A 22,880-nucleotide genomic window follows, 5' to 3' on the forward strand; every position below is an offset into this window, starting at 1 on the left:
TTTAGCTCAGTGCGAATTTTACATGTAATCTATGTCTTCTGGTTGGGGTATGCACTCCCGTTCCAAGATGGGGTTGCTGTCGGACATCTGTTTTGCTAGTCCCGTCCCTTGTATATATCGTTTTCTTCGCATATATTTCACATATATTTATAAAATGTTTAATCTCAATTTCCATCTACAGACTGTAGGTTTACCTTCACTGTACTCACATCCAACCATACCCTTGACTGTACATTATGCCTTGAATCTATTCTTCCGCACCAAGATATATGCTCTTTTTACTCTTATTGCCTTTAGCCGTACCCTTATCCTACTCCTCCTCTGTTCCTCTGGTGATGTAGAGGTTAACCCAAGCCCTGCAGCCCCCAGCATCACTCCCATTCCCCAGGCACTCTCATTTGTTGACTTCTGTAACCGTAATAGCCTTGGATTCATGCATGTTAACATTAGAAGCCTCCTCCCTAAGTTTGTTTTATTCACTGCTTTAACACTCTCCGCCAACCCAGATATCCTAGACGTATCTGAATCCTGGCTTAGGAAGGTCACTAAAAATCCTGAAATTTCCATCCCTAACTATAACATTTTTCGACAAGATAGAACTGCCAAAGGGGGCGGAGCTGCAATCTACAGCAGAGATAGCCTGCAGAGTTCTGTCATACTATCCAGGTCTGTGCCCAAACAATTTGAGCTTCTACTTTTAAAAATCCACCTTTCCAGAAACAAGTCTCTCACCGTTGCCGCTTGCTATAGACCCCCTTCAGCCCCAAATGTGCCTTGGACACCATATGTAAATTGATCGCCCCCATCTATCTTCAGAGTTTGTACAGTTAGGTGACCTAAACTGGGACATGCTTAACATCCCTACCATCCTACAATCTAAACTAGATGCCTTCAATCTCACACAAATTATCAAGGAACCTACTAGGTACAACCCTAAATCCGTAACCATGGGCATCCTCTTAGATATCATCCTGACCAACTTGCCCTCTAAATATACCTCTGCTGTCTTCAACCAGGATCTCAGCGAACACTGCGTCATTGCCTGCGTGCACAATGAGTCCACGGTCAAACGACCACCCCTCATCACTGTCAAACGCTCCTTAAAACACTTCAGCGAGCAGGCCTTTCTAATCGACCTGGCCCGGGTATCCTGGAAGGATATTGACCTCATCCCATCAGTAGAGGATGCCCGCTTGCTCTTCAAGAGTGTTTTTCTCACCATCTTAAATAAGCATGCCCAGTTTAAAAAATGTAGAACTTAGAACAGATATAGCCCTTGGTTCACTCCAGACTTGACTGCCCTTGACCAGCATAAAACATCCTGTGGCGTTCTGCAACAGCATCAAATATCCCTTCGCGATATGCAGCCTTTCAGGGAAGACAGGAACCAATATACTCAGTCAGTCAGGAAAGCTAAGGCTAGATTTTTCAAACAAAAATTTGCATCCTGTAAGAACTAATTCAAAAAGTTTTGGAACACTGTAAAGTCCATGTAGAAAAAGAGCACCTCCTCCCAGCTGCCCACTGCACTAAAGATAGGAAACACTGTCACCACTGATAAATCTATGATAATCGATCATTTCAATAAGCATTTTTCCATGGCTGGCCATGCTTTCCACCTGGCTACCCCTAACCCTGCCAACAGCTCAGTACCCCCTGCAGCAACTTGCCCAAGCCCCCTCCCCCACCCCGCTTCTCCTTCACCCAAATCCAGACAGCTAATGTTCTGAAAGAGCTGCAAAATCTGGATCTCTACAAATCAGCTGGGCTAGACAATTTTTTTCTAAAATTATCCGCCAAAATTGTTGCAAACCCTATTACTAGCCTATTGAACCTCTTTCGTATCGTCTGAGATCCCTAAAGATTGGAATGCTGCCGCGGACATCCCCCTCTTCAAAGGGGGAGACAATCTAGAACCAAACTTTTATAAATCTATATCTATCCTGCCCTGCCTTTCTAAAATCTTTAAAAGCTAAGTTAACAAACAAATCACCTACCATTTAGAATCTCACTGTACCTTCTCCGCTATGCAATCTGGTTTCCGAGCTGGTCATGGGTGCACTTCAGGTTCGAAACGATATCATAACCGCAATCAATAAAAGACAGTATTGTGCAGCCGTCTTCATCGACCTGGCCAAGGCTTTCGTCAATCACCACATTCTAATTGGCAGACTCAATAGCCTTGGCTTCTCAAATGACTGCCTCGCCTGGTTCATGCTAATTACTTCTCAGAGTTCAGTGTGTCAAATCGGAGTGCCTGTTGTCCTGAACTCTGGCAGTCTCAATGGGGGTGCCACAGGGTTCAATTCTCGGGCCGACTCTTTTCACTGTATATATCAATAATGTCATTCTTGCTGCTGGTGATTCTCTGATCCACCATTACGCAGACGACACCATTCTGTATACATCTGGCCCTTCTTTGGACACTGTGCTAACAAACCTCCAAACGAGCTTCAATGCCATACAACACTCCTACCGTGGCCACTCCAACTGCTTTTAAACGCTAGTAAATCTAAGTGCATGCTCTTCAACCGATTGCTGCCCGCACCCTCCGCACGACTAGCATCACTACTCTGGACGGTTCTGACTTAGAATATGTGGACAACAACAAATACCTAGGTGTCTGGCTAGACTGTAAACCGTCCTTCCAGACTCATGTTAAGCATCTCTAATCCAAAATTAAATCTAGAGTCGGCTTCCTATTTTGCAACAAAGCCTCCTTCACTCATGCTGCCAAACATACCCTCATAAAACTGACTATCCTGCCGATCCTCGACTTCGGCGATGTAATTTACAAAATTGCCTCCAACACTCTACTCAGCAAACTGGATGTAGTCTATCACAGTGTCATCCATTTTGTCACCAAAGCTCCATATGCTACTCACCACTGCGATCTGTATGCTCTCGTTGGCTGGCCCTCACTACATATTCATCGCCAGACTCACTGGCTCCAGGTCATCTATAAGTCTTTGCTAGGTAAAGTCCAGCTTTATCTCAGCTCACTGGTCACCATAGCAACACCCACCCGTAGCACTCGCTCCAACAGGAATATTTCACTAGTCATCCCCAAAGCCAACTCTTACTTTGGCCGCCTTTCCTTCCAGTTCTCTGCTGCCAATAACTAGAATGAATTGCAAACATCACTGAAGCCTTAAATCTCCCTCTCTAACTTTAAGCATCAGCTGTCAGAGCAGCTTACCGATCACTGTACCTGTACACAGCCAATCTGTAAATAACACACCCAACTACCTCATCCCCATATTGTTACTTATCCTGTTGCTCTTTTGCACCCCAGTATCGCTACTTGCACATCATCATCGGCACATCTATCACTCCAGGGTTAATGTTAAATTGTAATTATTTATTGCCTTACCTCTATACTCTTCTACATTTGCACCCAATGTACATCGATTTTTCTATTATGTTATTGACTGTACGTTTGTTTATGTGTAAGTCTTTGTTGTTGTTTTTGTCGCAATGCTTTGCTTTATCTTGGCCAGGTCGCAGTTGTAAATGAGAATTCCTGAACATTTTTTATTTTTATTTTATTTCACCTTTATTTAACCAGGTAGGCTAGTTGAGAACAAGTTCTCATTTGCAACTGCGACCGGGCCAAGATAAAGCGTAGCAATTTGACACATACAACAACAGAGAGTTACACATGGAATAAACAAAACATACAGTCAATAATACAGTAGAACAAAAGAAAACAAAAAGTCTATATACAGTGAGTGCAAATGAGGTAAGTTAAGAAAATAAATAGGCCATGGTGGCGAAGTAATTACAATATAGCAATTAAACACTGGAATGGTAGATCGGCAGAAGATGAATGTGCAGGTAGAAATACTGGGGTGCAAAGGAGCAAAATAAATAAATAAATACCAGTATGGGGATGAGGTAGGTAGATGGGCTGTTTACAGGCTAAGTACAGGTGCAGTGATCTGTAAACTGCTCTGACAGCTGGTGCTTAAAGCTAGTGAGGGAGATGTGAGTCTCCAGCTTCAGAGATTTTTGCAATTCGTTCCAGTCTGTGCTAGCAAAGCAGTCCTGTATTTTAGCATCTGCTTCATCTGACCACTTTTTTATAGACCGAGTCACTGGTGCTTCCTGCATTTATTTTTGCTTGTAAGCAGGAATCAGGAGGATAGAATTATGGTCAGATATGCCAAATGGAGGGCGAGGGACAGCTTTGTACGCGTCTCTGTGTGTGGAGTAACGGTGGTCTACAATTTTTTGTTCCTCTGGTTGCACTTTTAACATGCTGATAGAAATTAGGTAAAAGTTATTTAAATTTCCCTGCATTAAAGTTCCTGGCCACTAGGAGCGCCGCCTCTGGATGAGCGTTTGAACACAGTTTTTAGTGCCAGCAGCGGACTGTGGTAGTATGTTGACAGCTACTAAAAATACAGATGACAACTCTCTAGGTAGACAGTTCATTCTACAGCTTGTCATGATATACTCTACCTCAGGCGAGCAAAACCTTGAGACTTTCTTAGATATCGTGCACCAGCTGTTGTTCACATATATGCATAGGCCCCCACCCCATGTCTTACCAGAGGCTGCTGTTCTGTCCTGCCGATGGAGTGTGTAACCCGCCAGCTGTACTTTCTTAATGTCGTCATTCAGCCACGACTCGTTGGTAGGATATACATGCTTTCAGCTCGTCCCCATTTATTTTCCAACGATTGAACATTAGCTAGCAGGACGGAAGGCAAGGGCAAGTTAGCCACTCGTTGCCTGATCCTCACAAGGCACCCGGATCTTTTTCCACGAAATCTCAGTTTTCTTATCCAGCGAATTACGGGGATCTGGGCCTAGTCGGGTGTCTGTAGTAGTATATCCCTCCCCTCCGACTCATTGAAGAAGAACTCTTCTTTCAGTTTGAGGTGAGCAATCGCAGTTCTGATGTCCAGAAGCTTTTTTCAGTCATAAGAGACGGTAGCAGCAACATTATGTACAAAACAAGTTACGAACAACGCAAAAAAATAAACAAAATAGCATGGTTGGTTGAGAGCCGGTAAGATGGCAGCCCTCCCCTACGGCGCCATCGTATTTGCTTCATCTTTCCTCTCTGTGTTGCTGTGTAGTTGGCAGATATGTGTGTGAGAAATGGTCTGCCAGAGGAGAGCAAAGGAAGGACAGAGACTGACTCAGGTAAGACCACAGACACACACCTGACATAATAAAATATGTCATTTAGCAGACAATTTTATCCAAAGCAACTTACAGTCATGCGTGCATCCATTTTTCATATGGATGGCCTCAGTGGGAATCGAACCAACAATCTTGGCATTGCAAGTTCTGTGCTCTACCCACTTAGCACCTGTGCCCACACTCATGTGTCTCTGTATGTGTTCCAGAGTCAAGGATCCTGTTTGAGCCAGGGACAGAGGAAGAGGAGGATGGTGGAGAGGACTGTAACCGCCTAACCTTTTTCCCTGTCCTGACTGAGACTACTGCACCTCTCACTGAGCTCTTCACCCCAGCGTCCACCACCCCTGAGCCCTGCTCACATACACACACCTGCAGCCACACACACACCATACTACAGGAGCTGGAGCCTGATGAAGAGGTGAGTCAGGTTGTATACTGGTTAAATAATGTATTTTTAGCAACCAGAAATATAAATACTTATCATGTTTTAATCAGATCTGACCAGATATCAACCAAAATGTGACGTTCTTCCCATGAGGTTTTGTCATAAAAAAGACGTCTTTAACATGTTACAAAGACCAGTTGATCCAGTATGACGTCTTCTCAACCAGAAAAGTCCCACACTTTGAGAGAGATCTATATTTTATTATCGTCCAGATAGTCTATGGGATTCCAATACCTCCCATCTGCCATCAGAATCTCATCTGTTGTAGTTAGTTTAATGTGTGTGTTTGTGTTAGTCAGTTGTAACCCTGTGGTAACCCAGGGCTGTTTAAAGCTCAGACAACGAGCAGCGTGTTTTACTAATGTTTCTGACAGAAGAATTAACAAAAAAACAGTAGGAGGTCTTATCAACTGTCTCTCAGCTAGCTGGCTGATGTGGCTGTGTGTCCTGATGAGCTGTTGTCAGATACACAGGCCTTTACACGCTTATTAATCCAGGAGCACTATTCTTAGAGCCCCCCCCCCCTTAGAGCCCCCCCCCACACACACACACATACAGTACTTGGCATGATTAGACTGCCACTGCTGATAGTGTGATTATGATGGTAATGTTTCTTGGGAGAATTCAATGTTGTGACATTAGGATCTCAACCAATAAGAACCCTCCTATCCTCCACTTCACTCATCCACTGCTCTCTCTCTCTCTCCTCCACTCATCCACCTCTCCTTCTCTTCCCTTCTATTTTCCACTTATCCTTTCCTCAGTTCACCTGATGTCCTCCTCTTTTCTTCCCTTTTTCCTCCTCTCCCTCCATTAGTTGAATCACATCAGCTTGATAATTTATAGTCACTTTAGTTAGGGTCTCTGTAGGTTGTAGGCATATTATTGTGGGGCGTTTTTCTGTTGGCAATAAATAATGTTTTTTCTACATCAATTACACTGTGTGAATGTGCGTGTGGTGTGTGTGTGTGTGCGTGCGAGCACTCACTCGCTCGTGTTTGTTCAGTGTGTTCAGATGAGAGGCTCTTATCACTTAGCAGGTTTCCTATTGTGTGTGTGGCAGTGATTAATTTCCCTAATAATCACTAGGCCCCTCTCTCTCCCAGTGTGTGGGATTTGATTAGTATTCATTGTGAGAGGCCTGTGGGTGCGTTGGAGCCCCATATGTTTTTTTGGGTGGTGGGTCCCTTGAGGGAGAGAGACAGGGAGGGGCAGGTGCACGCACACATGCATGCACACACTCACACACAGTGGTAAATGAGGGGAGACAATATAATTAGTCACACATAATCACACTCGTAGCAGTGACTGTCTTCAGAGTCACACATAATACAAGCATCAGGGCCCATTCAGTCTCTGAGTCTATAGCGGGAGCACCGCCATCTTGGTGAAAAGGGGGACAGTTTCTCTATGATCCATCAATCAATGTTAATAATCTGAATAATGAAGTGGTGACTGTGTCCTTTTAATCATGATGAAGACGTGTGATTAAAATGATCAATCATGTGCAGCCCGGAGTGGTGATGATGTCTTGACGTCCCATGGGAGCATAAAAGTAACCAGGGTTTCATGGTTTTCACATTACTTTTTGAAACTTTACAATGGAACACCTCTGGTTACTTAATACATACACCTCTCCTCTAACTGACCTAAATAACTTGTAAGCCTAAGTGTATGTACCAGTGGAGGCTGCTGATGGGATGATGGCTCATAATAATGGCTGAAACAGAGCAAATGGAATGGCATCAAACATGGTGTTGGATATAATTTATACCATTCCACTAATCCCACTCCAGTCATTAACATAAGCCCATTCTCCCCAATTAAGGTGCTACCAACCTCTTGTGATATGTGTGTATGTTTGTGACTGGTGGATGCTGCTGGGTGTGAATGTGACATAGGGGAATTACAATGGAAATGTAAGACAAGATGCTGAGGTGGAAACCATATTAACAGGTCATGTTAAAGCAAAATCAACCAGCAGAGTGTTTTAATAATGTTAATAAATTATTTTATTTTTTTAAACAGTAGATGATTGTATCAACTGTCTCCTAGCTAGTTGGTGTGTGTGTGTGTCCTGCTGAGCCGTTGTCAGATACACAGGCATTTACACGCTTATTAATCCAGGAGCACAGCACCCCCCCCCCCCCCCCCCCCCCCCCACAATCTTTAGCATGATTAGACTTCCACCGCCGATAGTGTGATGTTTCTGGGGAGAAATCAGCGGTATGACATTAGCCTCTCAGTCAATAAACCATTACGTTGAATCTCTAGTGGGAGTGAACTCCACACGATTCAAGGTATGAATCTTACCTAATGAAATCCATGGCGGGTGGTACTGTAAAAACTCAGTATTTTACCCCATGTTACCTATTAAGGGCGATAACTGTAGATGACCATGTAGCTTTATTCATCTCGGAAATGTAGCGAAACAAGGTAGCTTTATTCACGCCAGGGGAATTTAGCAAAACAGGGTTGTTTTATTTACGTCAGGAGATTTTAGAGAAACAAGGTAGCTGTATACATGTCAGGAGAATTTAGTGAACAAGGTTGCTACATCCGTCTATGAATCACAAATATGCATAGTATTGACGTCAAACAGAACAAACAAGGACATGGATGGTTCGTGATGTTGTGAGATTCTCTTTGATGCTTACTGAAAGATTGGAATCTATGTGGGTAGCTGGACAGGTAGGATGACTGACAGTGAAGGTGAACAGGTTGTCACAGGTCAGGTGACAGAGGAATGGATGAGACGGAGGCAGGAATTCCTTTAACCATGAAGTGGTATATTTACTGGGTACTCTGTGCTGCATAACAAAGGAAACAGAATAACAGGTATCCAATCAAATTCATAATCACAAAGATCAAATCATAACAATCATTCATTATTAACATAATTAGGTAATTCAGCAATCCAGTTCAATAAGAAGTCAATAGGAATCACCCTTGAGTCATTTTGGCTCATAACTATTTATCATAATCATGAGAAGAATAATACAAATAATTCAAACAGTGATTGGTTATTCAATCTATTATCACCATTAGTTTGATATCAGAATTGATCAGTTCAGCAAACAATGACGTTTCATATTTCAAGTTTGTCTTCATATGTACATGTAATTTCATTACATAATACCATATATCGATGGCACAATTGGCCTGTGATGATCTGTAGGGCTGTGATCATTGACCATTTACATTACACAATAGATTTGAAGCGTGCGCTCTGCGGTAATAACTATAAACAATAACTGATGGCCCACTCTCCCGATCGCAACAGATAGTTCAGCTGAAATGTAACAGATTCGGTGGCCTTATGTGGATTCATGGACGCACAGAACTTCTGGAGTAGATGGAGTTAAGGAAGAGAAAGCAGCCAGATCGAGTGATGGCGATTTCCTCATGTTATGGAGTTATGGACATTTCCACCTGACCTAATTAAAGTGCCCCTGGCCCAGCTGAGCAAGTGGCCATGAATTAAAGGATTCTTCCACCAACTCTATGGGCCTTTTCACAGATCGACTGGTGCTATGCGATTTAGGATATCAGGACCTGCTTGGTCAAAGCAATTATAACAGTAGAGCAAAGGATCGCAATATATGGGAAAATGAATGGCTGCAGTGTTGCCGTTATAATGAGTACATGAGGCATGGAATGCTAAGGCATAAATGTACAAAAGTGTGTATTCTTATTTTAAATTGATGTAGTTCTGTCCTTGTGCTGTGCTTGTCTATTAACCCCCTAAGGTCGATGTCTGCGCCCCCATGGAAATCTAATTAGCATAACAAAAACAAACTCCATAAAAATGTCAGTTTAAGCTAGAGATATCTATTTTGCATTGGATGCATGTCAATCAACCACATCCGCCTATGTCACACTTCCGCATCTGCGGTGAAAGGTGACAGAGCTAGAGCAATGTTTGTCAGACCATTAGACATCCCGAAAATCGGTTTTCTCACAAAATCATCTGTAGCATCCAAATGTTCTGACAAACTATTACCCCTTTATGGAAAGATGAGACTCTCACGAACACAATGGTGTGTTCATTTTGCTCTATGACTCCCACAAGCTTCTTGGGACTCGCCTGAAGTTGGTACAGCCAATCTGCCAACTTCTGCCCATAGCTATACACTAATACGACTCTCACGAACACGTACATGTCAGTTGTTTTTCTCTAGGACACCCACAGGCCTCACAATACTTGTCTGAAGGTCCCCTGGTACCAGTTGAAAAAAATGAATGGAACATGTATATACATCGAAAAACATGTTTAGTGCAAAAAAATAAGGGGTTAAATATATGTACAAAATATAAATAGAAATTCCCTGATCTTTCTTGTATCTTTCAGATATAGGACAGACACTTCAGAACTATCATGATGTAACACTGATTGTGAATATAACCTTAATTTAACAATTTAATATAACCTTGACTTTTCATTTACAATTATGATCTGTTGTGTCCTCTCTCCCCCAAGGTTAAAGCGAAGGTGTGTGTGGTGGTGGTCAGTGGGCTGTCTGTAACAGAGGGGCTGCTGTTGTTTGGGACAGACAGTCTGTACATGTGTGAGGGCTTCACCCTAAGCCCCGCAGGAGACGTCTGCTGCAGAAAACACCACCCCACTGGGTACTGTGTGTGCGTGCGTCCGTACGTGTGGCTGTGTTTGTGAGAGAGAGAGCGAGAGATGAGTTGGACAATGTCTGTGTGTACATACATATAGGGATATATGGGAAAACATACTATACTATACTATTGAATATTAATCATTATGAACTGTTGTTCACACCCCGTGTCTCTCTTTCCCCCAGTGTGCGTGACGCGTTCGTTTCCAGTATGTTGACTAAAGACATATCTTCATCCAGCCCCAGCTGCAAACGATGGCCCTACCAGGACATAAGAGATGTCCGCTTTATGCGTTTCCTTCTAGAGGTGAACTTACACGGCAAATCTGAAATGGCACCTAATTCCCTATATAGTCTACTTTTTGGAGTAAAATGTTAAAACATATATATTTCTCCGTCTGCATGTTGGTGTGTTTCATGTGTCTATTAGAAAGTTGTTGCAATGTTGTGGAAACGTTTCCTGTTTTCTGACACCTCAGGAAAATGCGCTGGAGATCTTTATGCAGAACGGATACTCTACTTTCCTGGTTTTCTTCAACAAAGACCATGTGTCTGCTTTTAAAAGGTAAGAGATGGAGAGAGATAGGAAAACATGGAGAGAGAGATGGAGAGTGTGGCTTTATGGGACATGTTTGACTTTCTTTCTTTCTCTCTGTTTTCCATTCCTACTACTTTCTGTAGGCTGTGTTCAGTGGTGCCAGCATTGATAGGTAGAGGGGTTGCTGAGGTCATAACTAATGCCAGGTGAGTGTGGACACATACACATACACATCAGGTACAGTTGAAGTCGGGAGTTTACATACATCTTAGCCAAATACATGTAAACTCAGTTTTTCACAATTCCTGACATTTAATCCGAGTAAATATTCCCTGCCTTTGGTCAGTTAGGATCACCACTTTATTTTAAGAATGTGAAATGTCAGAATAATAGTAGAGATAATTATTTTTTTCATCTTTTATTTCTTTCATCAAATTCATAGTGGGTCAGAAGTTTACATACTCTCAATTTGTATTTGGTAGCATTGCCTTTAAATTGTTTAACTTGGGTCAAATGCTTCGGGTAGCCTTCCACAAGCTTCCCACAATAAATTGGATGAATTTTGGCCCATTCCTCCTGACAGAGCTGGTGTAACTGAGTCAGGTTTGCAGGCCTCCTTGCTCACACACACCTTTTCAGTTCTGCCCACAAATGTTCTATAGGATTGAGGTCAGGGCTTCCTTAAGCCATTTTGCCACAACTTTGGAAGTATGCTTGGGGTCATTGTTCATTTGGAAGACCCATTTGCGTCCAAGCTTTAACTTCCTGACTGATGTCTTGAGATGTTGCTTCAATATATCCACATAATTGTCCTACCTCATGATGCCATCTGTTTTGTGAAGTGCACCAGACCCTCCTGCAGCAAAGCACACCCACAACATGATGCTGCCACCCCCATGCTTCACAGTTGGGATGGTGTTCTTTGGCTTGCAAGCCTCCCCCTTTTTCCTCCAAACATAACAATGGTCTTTATGGCAAAACAGTTTTATTTTTGATTCATCAGACCAGAGGTAATTTCTCCAAAAAGTACAATCTTTGTCCCCATGTGCAGTTGCAAACCATAGTCTGGCTTTTTTATGGCGGTTTTGTAGCAGTGGCTTCTTCCTTGCTGAACAGCCTTTCAAGTTGTGTCGATATAGGAATCGTTTTACTGTGAAAATAGATACTTTTGTACCTGTTTCCTCCAGCATCTTCACAAGGTCCTTTGCTGTTCTGGGATTGATTTGCACTTTTCGCATCAAAGTACGTTCATCTTTAGGAGACAGAATGTGTCTCCTTCCTGAGCGGTAGGACGGCTGCGTGGTCCCATGGTGTTTATACTTGCGTACTATTTTTTGTACAGATGAACGTGGTACCTTCAGACATTTGGAAATTGCTCACAAGGATGAACCAGACTTTTTTGGCTGATTTTGCTGATTTGGCTGATTTCTTTTGATTTTCCCATGATGTCGAGCAAAGAGGCACTGAGTTTGAAGATAGGCTTGAAATACATCCACAGGTACATCTTCAATTGACTCAAATGATGTCAATTAGCCTATCAGAAGCTTCTATGCCCATGACATCATTTTCTGGAATTTTCCAAGCTGTATAAAGGCAGAGTCAACTTAGTGTATGTACACTTCTGACCCACTGGAATTGTGATACAGTGCATTATAAGTGAAATAATCAGTCTGTAAACAGTTGTTGGAAAAATGACTTGTGTCATGCACAAAGTAGATGTCCTAACCGACTTGCCAAAACTATAGTTTGTTAACAAGTATGTAAACTTCCGACTTCACCTGTAGAAACACTACATGGCCAAAAGTAGGTGGATACCCGTTCAAATTAGTGGACTCGGCTATTTCAGCCACACCCGCTGCTGACAGGTGTATAAAATCGAGCACGCAGTCATGCAATCTCCATAGACAAACATGGGTCTCCCGGTCATGGCCAGATGTGACAGAGCCTGGACTCCAACCAGGACCTCTAGTGGCACAGCTAGCACCGTGATGCAGTGCCTTAGACCACTGCGCCACTCGGGAGGCCCACAAGATCCAGCTTGTTGAACTGGGAAGCCTCTCCCAGGTGGGGAGTGTGTGTGCTTGTGTGAAAAGAGACAGAGTCAAATCAGGACTTTGAAAAATTACAGTTAGGGTTTGCGTTTTTGTGTGTGTAGCAGAGTGTGCAAGTGTGTGTGTGTCTCAGAGAGCAGAGTGTGTCTGTATTAAAGCCCTAAGGCCCTCTATCACCTCATTAATCATATTGAGGATCACAGAGAACAGAGAAGTGATTCACCATCGCTTGTTTTCACTACAACCTCCTATAGGAAATTATTGCTTGCAATTATACTATATTGTACAGCGGGACAAATGCAATGATTGATTTAGGCTGCTTTCTACAAAATAATGTGGTAAGGAGTTACTGGGGATAGAAATTGGATATACTTCAGATGGCTCTTGATTTGTGAAATCAAGTGTATGACTTTGTATGTGTATCATATAACCCAGAGATATTTCTGGAAATTGGAACGAGTACATTTACTACAAGTCTGCTGTTTAGACTTTATTTCTGGGCCTTATGAGTGAGAAATAACTCAATATTACTGCTGTTTCTGAGCTTAGTTAAGCAACCTGTCCAGATTAAGCCCATGTCCATTATTAGATGTAATTTAGGGGCTTTTCACACGACCGAGCTGAAGCAAGCTGAGTCAAAGCAAGCTGTACTGAGCCCGCCTGTTTACATACACATCAACCATAGTCGTGGAAACCAAGCCTGCATAGTTTGTACTGTTATGTACAAAACAGTACTGTACTGTAGTAATCTATGACGAAAAGTACATACCATTTTCTATTTACAGTAGAGTGAAGAGGTTCAACCAGTTGATATGGCCTGCAAAGTTTAGGTAGCAGTGTACTCTGTCAGCAGCTCCAGTTAACTGGCCATTCCATTGGTTCACACACACAAACTCACAGTATTAACTACCCAGCAATCCGGGAACATTCCCAGAACATTAGCTAAGATTCCCATTAAGTTCTAGTTAGGGTTTTATTTAACATTAGCATGGTAAAATCCCCAAAACATTCAGAGAATGGGTGGAAAATATTTACCTGATGTTACAAGAACGTTCCAAGAACACATTTAGTCTGTTCTTAAATGGTTCCCAGAATGTTTCATTAGGTTCTGAAAGATATGTTTCCAAAGAAACTGTCTAGTTGTGCTGACAGTCAGATAATGTTTATATCAGGGTGCACAACACGTTTCTTTGATGTTTCAAGAATGTTGACAGAACAACCTTTCTGAGTTCTTTAAAGGTTCCCAGAACAGGTAGGAACAGTGTAGGAACAGTACAAGAGATAGATTCCCAAAACACAAAATATGCTCAGTTGTGATGACATTCATACAATTTTACATTTTAAAATGTTTTTCTTGCCTGAGTAGCCTGGTTTCACTGCCAAAAATAAAATTAAACCATCTAGTGTTCAGCGAACAGTGTTCAACACAATGTCAAATACAGGTAGCCTAGTCAAATAATTAACATCCAATCACAGTAACCATTACTCTCTTGTGGGAATTCCACTAATGGTCCATATGTAGCTGCTGCTCATGTTGGTATCTGTACTGATGGTGCAAAATGGTGCAAAAGCCATGACAAGGAGACATAGTGGAGTGGTAATGCGTGTGCAACCGGTTGCTCTGTGCAACTTGGGTACACTGCAGCATCCACCAAGAGGCTCTTGCTGCCAAGGGAATGCCTGACAGCTTGATAGACGTTTTGGACACTACGGTGAAAATGGTTAACTTTGTTAAAGCAAGGCCCCTGAACTCTCGTGTATTTTCTACACTATGCAATGCTATGGGCAGCGACCATGTAACGCTTTTACAACATACATAATTGCGCTGGTTATCAAGGGGCAAAGTATTGACACGTTTTTTTGGAATTGAGAGGTGAGCTTAAAGCATTCTTTACTGACCATCATTTTCACTTGTCTGGCTGCTTGCATGATGACGAGTTTCTCACACGACTGGCCTATCTGGGTGATGTTTTTTCTGCCTGAATTATCTGAATCTAGGATTACAGGGACTCTCCACAACTATATTCAATGTGCGGGACAAAATTGAGGCTATGATTAAAAAGTTGGAGCCTTCTATGTCTGCATTAAGGACAACACACAGGTCTTTCCATCATTGTATGATTTTTTGTGTGCAAATGAACTCAAGCTTACAGACAATGTCAAATGTGATATAGCGAAGCACCTAAGTGAGTTGGGTACGCAATTACGCCAGTACTTTCCCGAAATGGATGACACAAACAACTGGATTCGTTATCCTTTCATGCCCTGCCTCCAGTCCACTTACCAATATCTGAACAAGAGAGCCTCATCGAAGTTGCAACAAGCGGTTCTGTGAAAATTGTATTTAATCAGAAGCCACTGCCAGATTTCTGGATTGGGCTGCACTCAGAGTATCCTGACTTGGAAAATTGTGCTGTTAAGCCACTGAGAGCGGCAGGGTAGCCTAGTGGTTAGAGCGTTGGACTAGTAACTTAAAGGCTGCAAGTTCGAATCCCCCAGCTGACAAGGTACAAATCTGAACAGGCAGTTAAGTCATTGAAAATAAGAATTTGTTCTTAATAAATAAAGATTTAAATAAAAAAGACACTGATGCCCTTTGCAACCACGTACCTATGTGAGAGTCTATTCTTGGCCCTCACTCGTATGACACCTAAATACATGCACAGACTGTTTTTGGAAAACGTTTTAAGACTGAGACTCTCCAATACAACCCAACATTGCAGAGTTATGTGCAAGCACATCCTTCTCATTAAACTGTAGTGAGTTTTTCACAATTTCCGATGAACAAATAAGGTTTTATATGCAAGATGGTAAAATAAAGAGCAAAATGATTGATTATTATTATTATATTATTTGTTCCCTGGTCCTAAAAGAGCTCTTTGTCACTTCCCACAAGCCGGGTTGTGACAAAAACTTACACTTGTTCTTATGTTTAATACATGAATCGTAAAGTGTGTGTGTGACAAGCTTACAATGATGGCAAAAAACAACATTTGAGAGTGCGCTGACGCCGGTGCTAAAGGGGGTACGTAGCTGAAGGTTGAATGTTTGAAGGGGTACGGGACTATAAAAAGTTTGGGAACCACTGGCATAGAGGATTAAGGATCTGGCTGTTCTTTAAACGTGTTTCTTTTGAGAAAAAAGGGAAATTGAGGCTCAGGTATACTCTACTAAAAGAGAGTAAATCTTTATTTAGTCCAAATTTATAAATCTAGTCAAATGCAGAATTTAGACTAACTGAAAAAAATAAAATAAACATGGTGTAAAAATGAACTGTTCAACTTTTTAAAAACGCACCCGATATGATTCCGAAATGTGTTCTGGGAAAGTTCTTGCAACATCAGGTGAATGTTTTTTTTCATACTAAAAGAAACATTGTAGATCATCCACACAACTGGACAGTTTTTGTATTTTGGGATGTCCCCACATTGTTCTCACCAGACAGTTCCCACAACCTAATGAAACATTCTGGGAACCTTTAAAGAACAGATTAAATGTGTTCTAGGAACATTCTTGCAACATCAGGCAAGTGTTTTATACAAACATTCTATGAGAACATTTGCCGTGACCGAACAAATGTTCTGGGAACTTGCACAGAACCAATTTTTTGTTTGCTGGGTACACATTACACACACTCATCTCCACTAGGGCTGTTGCGGTGACCGTCTGTCACGAGTCATTAATTATTTATTTTTTTAATCTTTATTTAACTAGGCAAGTCAGTTAAGAACAAATTCTTATGTACAATGACGTCCTAGGAACAGTGGGTTAATTGCCTTGTTCAGGGGCAGAACAACAGATTGTTACCTTGTCAGTTTGGGGATTTGATCTAGCAACCGTTTAGTCACGGTGTTTAGGCTGCTGGCTAAAAAGAAAGTCTGTGTGTGCAAAAAGTGTGTGCAAATGGCATGAGGAGGTAAGGCAATAAGTAGGCCATAGTAGCAGAGTAATTACAATTTAGCATATTAACACTGGAGTGATAGATGTGCAGATGATGATGTGCAAGTAGAAATACTGGTGTACAAAAGAGCAGAAAAGTAAATAAAAACAATATGGGGATGAGGTAGGTAGATTGGGTGCGCTATGTACAGCATAAGCGATTCGTTAGCTGCTCAGATGTTTAAAGTTAGTGAGAGAAATATAAGTCTCCAACTTCAGCGATGTTTGCAATTCATTCCAGTCATTGGCAGCAGAGAACTGGAAGGAAAGGCGGCCAAAGGAGGTGTTGGCTTAGAGGATGACCAGTGAGATATACCTGCTGGAGCGCGTGCTATGGGTGGGTGTTGTTATCGTGACCAGTGAGCTGAGATAAGGCGGAGCTTTACCTAGCATAGACTTATAGATGTCATGGAGCCAGTGGGTCTGGCGACGAATATGTAACGAGGGCCAGCCGACGAGAGCATACAGATCGCAGTGGTAAGTGGTATAAGGGGCTTTGGTGATGAAATGGATGGCACTGTGATAGACTGCATCCAGTTTGCTGAGTAGAGTATTGGAAGCTATTTTGTTAATGACATCGCCGAAGTCGAGGATCAGTAGGGTGGTCAGTTTTACGAGGGTATGTTTTAGAGGTCGACCGATTATGATTTTTCAACACCGATACCGATTATTGGAGGACCAAAAAAGCCGATACCGATTAATCGGCCAACTTTTTTATTGATTTGTAATAATGACAATTACAACAATACTGAATGAACACTTTTTTTTTTTTTGCCCTTTTTCTCCCCAATTTCGTGGAATCCAATTGTTTTAGTAGCTACTATCTTGTCTCATCGCTACAACTCCCGTACGGGCTCGGGAGAGACGAAGGTTGAAAGTCATGCGTCCTCCGATACACAACCCAACCAAACCGCACTGCTTCTTAACACAGTGCGCATCCAACCCGGAAGCCAGCCGCACCAATGTGTCGGAGGAAACACTGTGCACTTGGAAACCTTGGTTAGCGCGCACTGCGCCCGGCCCGCCACAGGAGTCGCTGGTGCGCGGTGAGACAAGGACTATCAATTGTTGGGACTATCATTTGTTTTTCAACAGGACAATGACCCAACACACCTCCAGGCTATGTAAGGGCTATTTGACCAAGAAGGAGAATGATGGAGTGCTGCGCCAGATTACTTGGCCTCCACAATCACAAGACCTCAACCCAATTGAGATGGTTTGGGATGAGTTGAAATGCAGAGTGAAGGAAAAGCAGTCAACAAGTGCACAGAATATGTGGGAACTCCTTCAAGACTGTTGGAAAAGCATTCCAGGTGAAGCTGGTTTAGAGAATGCCAAGAGTGTGCAAAGCTGTCATCAAGGCAAAGGGTGGCTACTTTGAAGAATCTCTAATATAAAATATATTTTGATTTAACACTTTTTTGGTTACTACATGATACCATATGTGTTATTTCATAGTTGTGGTGTCTTCACTATTATTCTACAATGTAGAAAATAGTAAAAAAAATTTAAAAAAACATTGAATGGTACTGTAGGTCATGACTAACATGACCATGTCGAGTAGCCTATGTAAACTGGTAGATGTGGCTTAATGCAGTTGACAGTTGATATTCTGATGTTCTGTTGTTGTTGTGTTGTTCAGGAAGACTCCAGTGATGGAGAAGACTACTCAGGTGAAATGGCAGGTACTGTACTGTTTGACATAATTGATAGTGATCTACTGAGAACTTCAGTTGTTTTTCTATGACTGACAAATGTTTGTATTGATTGTGAACATTGTGGCAAACACATCATATTTTAATATTCTTAATATCTTCTAGTATTATCAACATGATATATCTTGCATGTGTGTGTTCTCTCTGACAGCGCAGTATTATCTAAATACAGATTGTGTTTGTCTGTGTTCTTTTACTCTGACAGCGTGGGGACATTAGTAATTTTGAGTACCTGATGCATTTGAACACTCTGGCTGGTAGAACCTATAGTGACCTCATGCAGTACCCCGTCTTCCCCTGGGTCCTAGCTGACTACAAGTCGGAGGTGAGGAGTAATACTGTCTGTCTCTGTCTGTCTGTGTGTGTGTCTGTCTGTGTGTCTGTCTCTCTGTGTCCATCTCTGTCTCTGTATGTCTCATATCTGTAATAATACTGGCTGTGTAACTACTTATTCAACCTAATTTTGTCATAAAGAGCACATGTTCAACTTAGTAACAAGCATGATTTCCCATCTCAATAATTTAAATTAAGAAAAAGGACTATATGGAAGCTTGTGTGCATCAGGGAGGGGCAATTGAATGCAAGTTTAACCAAAAATGTGAACTTGTTAAAACATTTCTAGCCTATCTATCTATATGTAATATGTAATAATAGTGTTATGCTCCGACGCACTCAGTTTTCCACCACAAAACACCATAAAATGGCCAAATAGAGTATAATCAGCTTACCTGCTTCTACACAATGATTTGAGTATGAGGTGTTTCTTTTGAGAAAATAATGTACAAAATGAGTTTTATCAAATTGAAACAAGAGTTCAGTTCACGTTACAGGGATGACCTTAAACCCACCCATTTTCACCTACCTCATCCCCATACTGTTTTTATTTATTTATTTTTCTGCTCTTTTGCACACCAATATCTCTACCTGTACATAACCTTCTGATCATTTATCACTCCAGTGTTAATCTGCATAATTGTAATTATTTGCCTACCTTCTCATGCCTTTTGCACACAATGTATATATAGACTCCCCTTTTTTCTACTCTGTTATTGACTTGTTAATTGTTTACTCCATGTGTAACTCTGTGTTGTCTGTTCACACTACTATGCTTTGTCTTGGCCAGGTCGCAGTTGCAAATGAGAACTTGTTCTCAACTAGCCTACCTGGTTAAATAAAGGTGAAATAAAAAAAATTAAAAAAAAACCTGAGGGACACATGTAAATTAATCACTATTCACATTAAAGCTGCAATATCTAACTTTTTTGGCGACCCAACCAAATTCACATAGAATGTTTTATTTTTTTTCTCAATGAAAGAAAGTCTAATAAGTAGTAGAACTGTTCTAGTTGTGCTATTTCTATGCTTCCCATTCTTAAGTTTTGTTTGTGCAACTTTTACTTTCAGTTTTGTACACCAGCTTCAAACAGCTGAAAATATCATATTTGGAGTTATGGAAAATAGCGGTTTAGATGGTACAATGATTCTCTACATTATTACTTGCTTGTTTTGTCACAAACTGAAATTTGGCTAAATATTCTAATTTTAGCAACCAGGAAATGGCAGAGCGATTTGTATATAGTGCATCTTTAAATAAGTAATTAATTTGGGCTTTACAATGATGGTGAAAACGTAGGGACAATCTTGGGGTTAAGGGATTTTAAATCTTCCTATAAGTTGGACAAACAGGATGTGGGACATGCCAATAATGGGATTATTTTATGAAAACACACTGCTATTGGAATTTCTAACATGGTTTAGTTAGAGCATAGATGTATGTGATCCAACTGTTTTATCGGCTTTTTATGGTAGTTATGCTGTCGACATCAGGAGGATACGATTTGAGAGCACTAGCTGGCTCCACAAGCTGTAAGTAGCTTTGACTGCATGCTCAGCTGACCGTGCATTCAGAGCCATCCAGTGGCTCACCACACTACAAACTTTATTTTGCCATGTTCCTGTGAAGCAATTATAATGACAGTCCACCACAACATGCTCGAGAGGCTCCTGATTAGCAAGGGGTAGTCTGTTTAATATCATTGTGTATTAAAAACACAGTTTACTATCATTGTGAGGGGTTTTCTCCAGTGGTTTGAAATGGCTATTGGGCTTCCTGGGAAAACTTTGATCGAGGTTGCAGCAGTAACCAAGGGGACAGGGCTTAGCGAAGGGTGAATTGTTATATTATTGATTGCATATTTACATGTCATATACTATTTATTGATAGACCCTGGATCTGACCAAACCGGCGACATTTCGTGACCTCTCGAAACCAATGGGAGCCCAGACAGAGAAGAGGAGAGACATGTTTATTCAGAGATTTAATGAAGTGGAAAATGGTGAAGGTAGTGTACCATACCATGTGCTGATGTTGTACTAACTGCAACCCCTACTGCAACAACTCAACACTTTAATTTCACATTACACTGCCCAAAGTTCTAACATCACTGATATTACATGTGTGGCCTACAATCTGAAGCAATACAGTGTAAAATCACATGATTTTCTCATAGTTCATTGCAGGATGCATTTTGTGTTGTATTGGTTATTCATGTCTGAGTATTTTGGCTATTCTAGGTGACCTGGCAGTGAGGTGTCACTACTGTACCCACTATTCTTCGGCCATCATCGTGTCTTCCTTCCTCGTTCGGATGGAACCCTTCTCACACACCTTTCTGACCCTACAGGTGAGAGGTCAAGGGTCAGTTGCTCTGTTTGGCTCATTACATCTTGGCATGTGCCCCCATTGGCCAGTGTTTTTCAACCAATGTCCAGGAGAGCTACATGGTGTGCAGGCTTTTTTTCTAGACCAACCGGAACACACCTGATTCAGCCAGTTGGTCAGTTGAAGTTGTATTCGTGCAAGGCTGGAACAAAGGCCTGTACATACTGTATCGCTTTTTTCCATAGTACTGTTTCACTGGTGTATGCTGAGCTAAAGAGCAAGCACAGTACATTAAATACAACAAATATTTTACCAGAAAATGTCAAAATAGTATTTTGGGCTTTTCTGTAGATGTCATAAAACGAATAATCCTTAAAAAGATTATCCGGTACTTTTGTATACTTTTTAGCCTGTAGTTCTGAAAGTAGCGCTCACAAGCAAAAAGTGGTCCCTGAAAATTGCGTACTACGTCACATATGTGCACCACGTCATTGCTATCTCTCTATCACTCTGCTATATGTACATCTTGCTAGCTGTCACTCAAATGGCAAGGCGCTGAAGCTCATTGGCCTTTTATTGTCCCCGGCACAAGGTTAACCTGTGTAATGATCATGCTGTTTAATTAGCTTCTTGATATGCTACACCTGTCAGCTGGATGGATTATCTTGGCAAAGGAGAAATGCTTACTAACAGGGATATAAACAAATTTGTGGACACAATATGAGAGAAATCATATTTTTGTGCCTATGGAACTTTTCTCTGATCTTTTTTTTCAGCTCAATTAACATATGTGTATGTTACATACACTTTATATCTTGTGTTTATATATTTGTTCAGTGTATATTAAGCAAATAAATGTGGTAACATTACAAAACAAAAGAAGAATCCCATTTGGTTGTAAAAGCTGCTGATTTCCAGTCTAGGAATCCAATAGATGCTAATGAGAAGGTCTGCATATTTGATAGTCATCATCAAACAATAAAACAATCAAGATATTAGCTTGTTGAAAACACAGTGCTCACTTTTTCCTTTCAACCCCAGACTAGTGTGTGCAGTTGCAGTAATATCTATAACTTGATTTGTGTCCCTAACAGAGTTTAGCCAGTATGGGTGTTATTCTCATTGAATAAAGGTAATTGTTTTGCAGTAAATTACATTCCTCCTCATGGCATCTCTATCAAGGGGTTAGAAGATTTTATGGAAAAATTAAAAGCTTCAGTCAACGTCTGGATGTCAAGAATGAAAACGTGTTTAATATGGTTTAGGTTACTTTATTAAATGTTTATATTCCAAAGTTTGGTTTGCAATGAAAAATGCTGCATCTTCTGCCATTACGCACACATGTGCACGAATGTGTGCACGCAAGAGCACGCGGACATACTGTACATTCTTACCCACTTCTTATGTCAATCCAGCCACACAAAGGTACAGGTAGCTTAAGTAACAATGACATGCCTGTGTGAGTGAATGAGTGGACAGCTAAAGTTGATGTCGCTCTCTCTCTCTGTGTCTCTTTCTCTCTCTGTGTCTCTTTCTCTCTCTCTCTCTCTCTCTCTCTCTCAGGGAGGGTATGACATAGCAGAGAGGATGTTCCATAGTGTGAAGAAGGACTGGGACTCCGCCTCCAGAGACAACATGAGCGATGTCAGAGAGCTGATTCCAGAGTTCTACTACCTACCTGACTTCCTGGTTAACACAAACCACTTCAAACTAGGTGTGTATTGTGTGTGTGTGTGTGTGTGTGTGTATTT

General features: G+C 41.4%; 1 protein-coding gene across 3 annotated transcripts in view; it reads left to right on the top strand.

Annotated features, from left to right (window-relative positions):
- wdfy4 (WDFY family member 4) overlaps positions 1-22,880 on the top strand; it is a 168,148-nt gene that overhangs the window by 113,309 nt on the left and 31,959 nt on the right. For all 3 annotated transcript variants that reach the window (XM_036960203.2, XM_036960204.2, XM_036960205.2), the window contains exons 45-55: positions 5,088-5,154; positions 5,361-5,572; positions 10,080-10,228; positions 10,411-10,531; positions 10,704-10,789; positions 10,906-10,968; positions 18,395-18,437; positions 18,673-18,792; positions 20,692-20,809; positions 21,042-21,151; positions 22,693-22,843. In XM_036960203.2, coding sequence (XP_036816098.2) covers positions 5,088-5,154; positions 5,361-5,572; positions 10,080-10,228; positions 10,411-10,531; positions 10,704-10,789; positions 10,906-10,968; positions 18,395-18,437; positions 18,673-18,792; positions 20,692-20,809; positions 21,042-21,151; positions 22,693-22,843 — 1,240 coding nt within the window. The remainder of the gene's footprint in view (positions 1-5,087; positions 5,155-5,360; positions 5,573-10,079; positions 10,229-10,410; positions 10,532-10,703; positions 10,790-10,905; positions 10,969-18,394; positions 18,438-18,672; positions 18,793-20,691; positions 20,810-21,041; positions 21,152-22,692; positions 22,844-22,880) is intronic.

This window comes from Oncorhynchus mykiss, chromosome 23 (genome assembly GCF_057628025.1).
Source record: "Oncorhynchus mykiss isolate SJ-2025 chromosome 23, ASM5762802v1, whole genome shotgun sequence".
In the NCBI taxonomy this organism is placed as follows: Eukaryota; Metazoa; Chordata; class Actinopteri; order Salmoniformes; family Salmonidae; genus Oncorhynchus; species Oncorhynchus mykiss.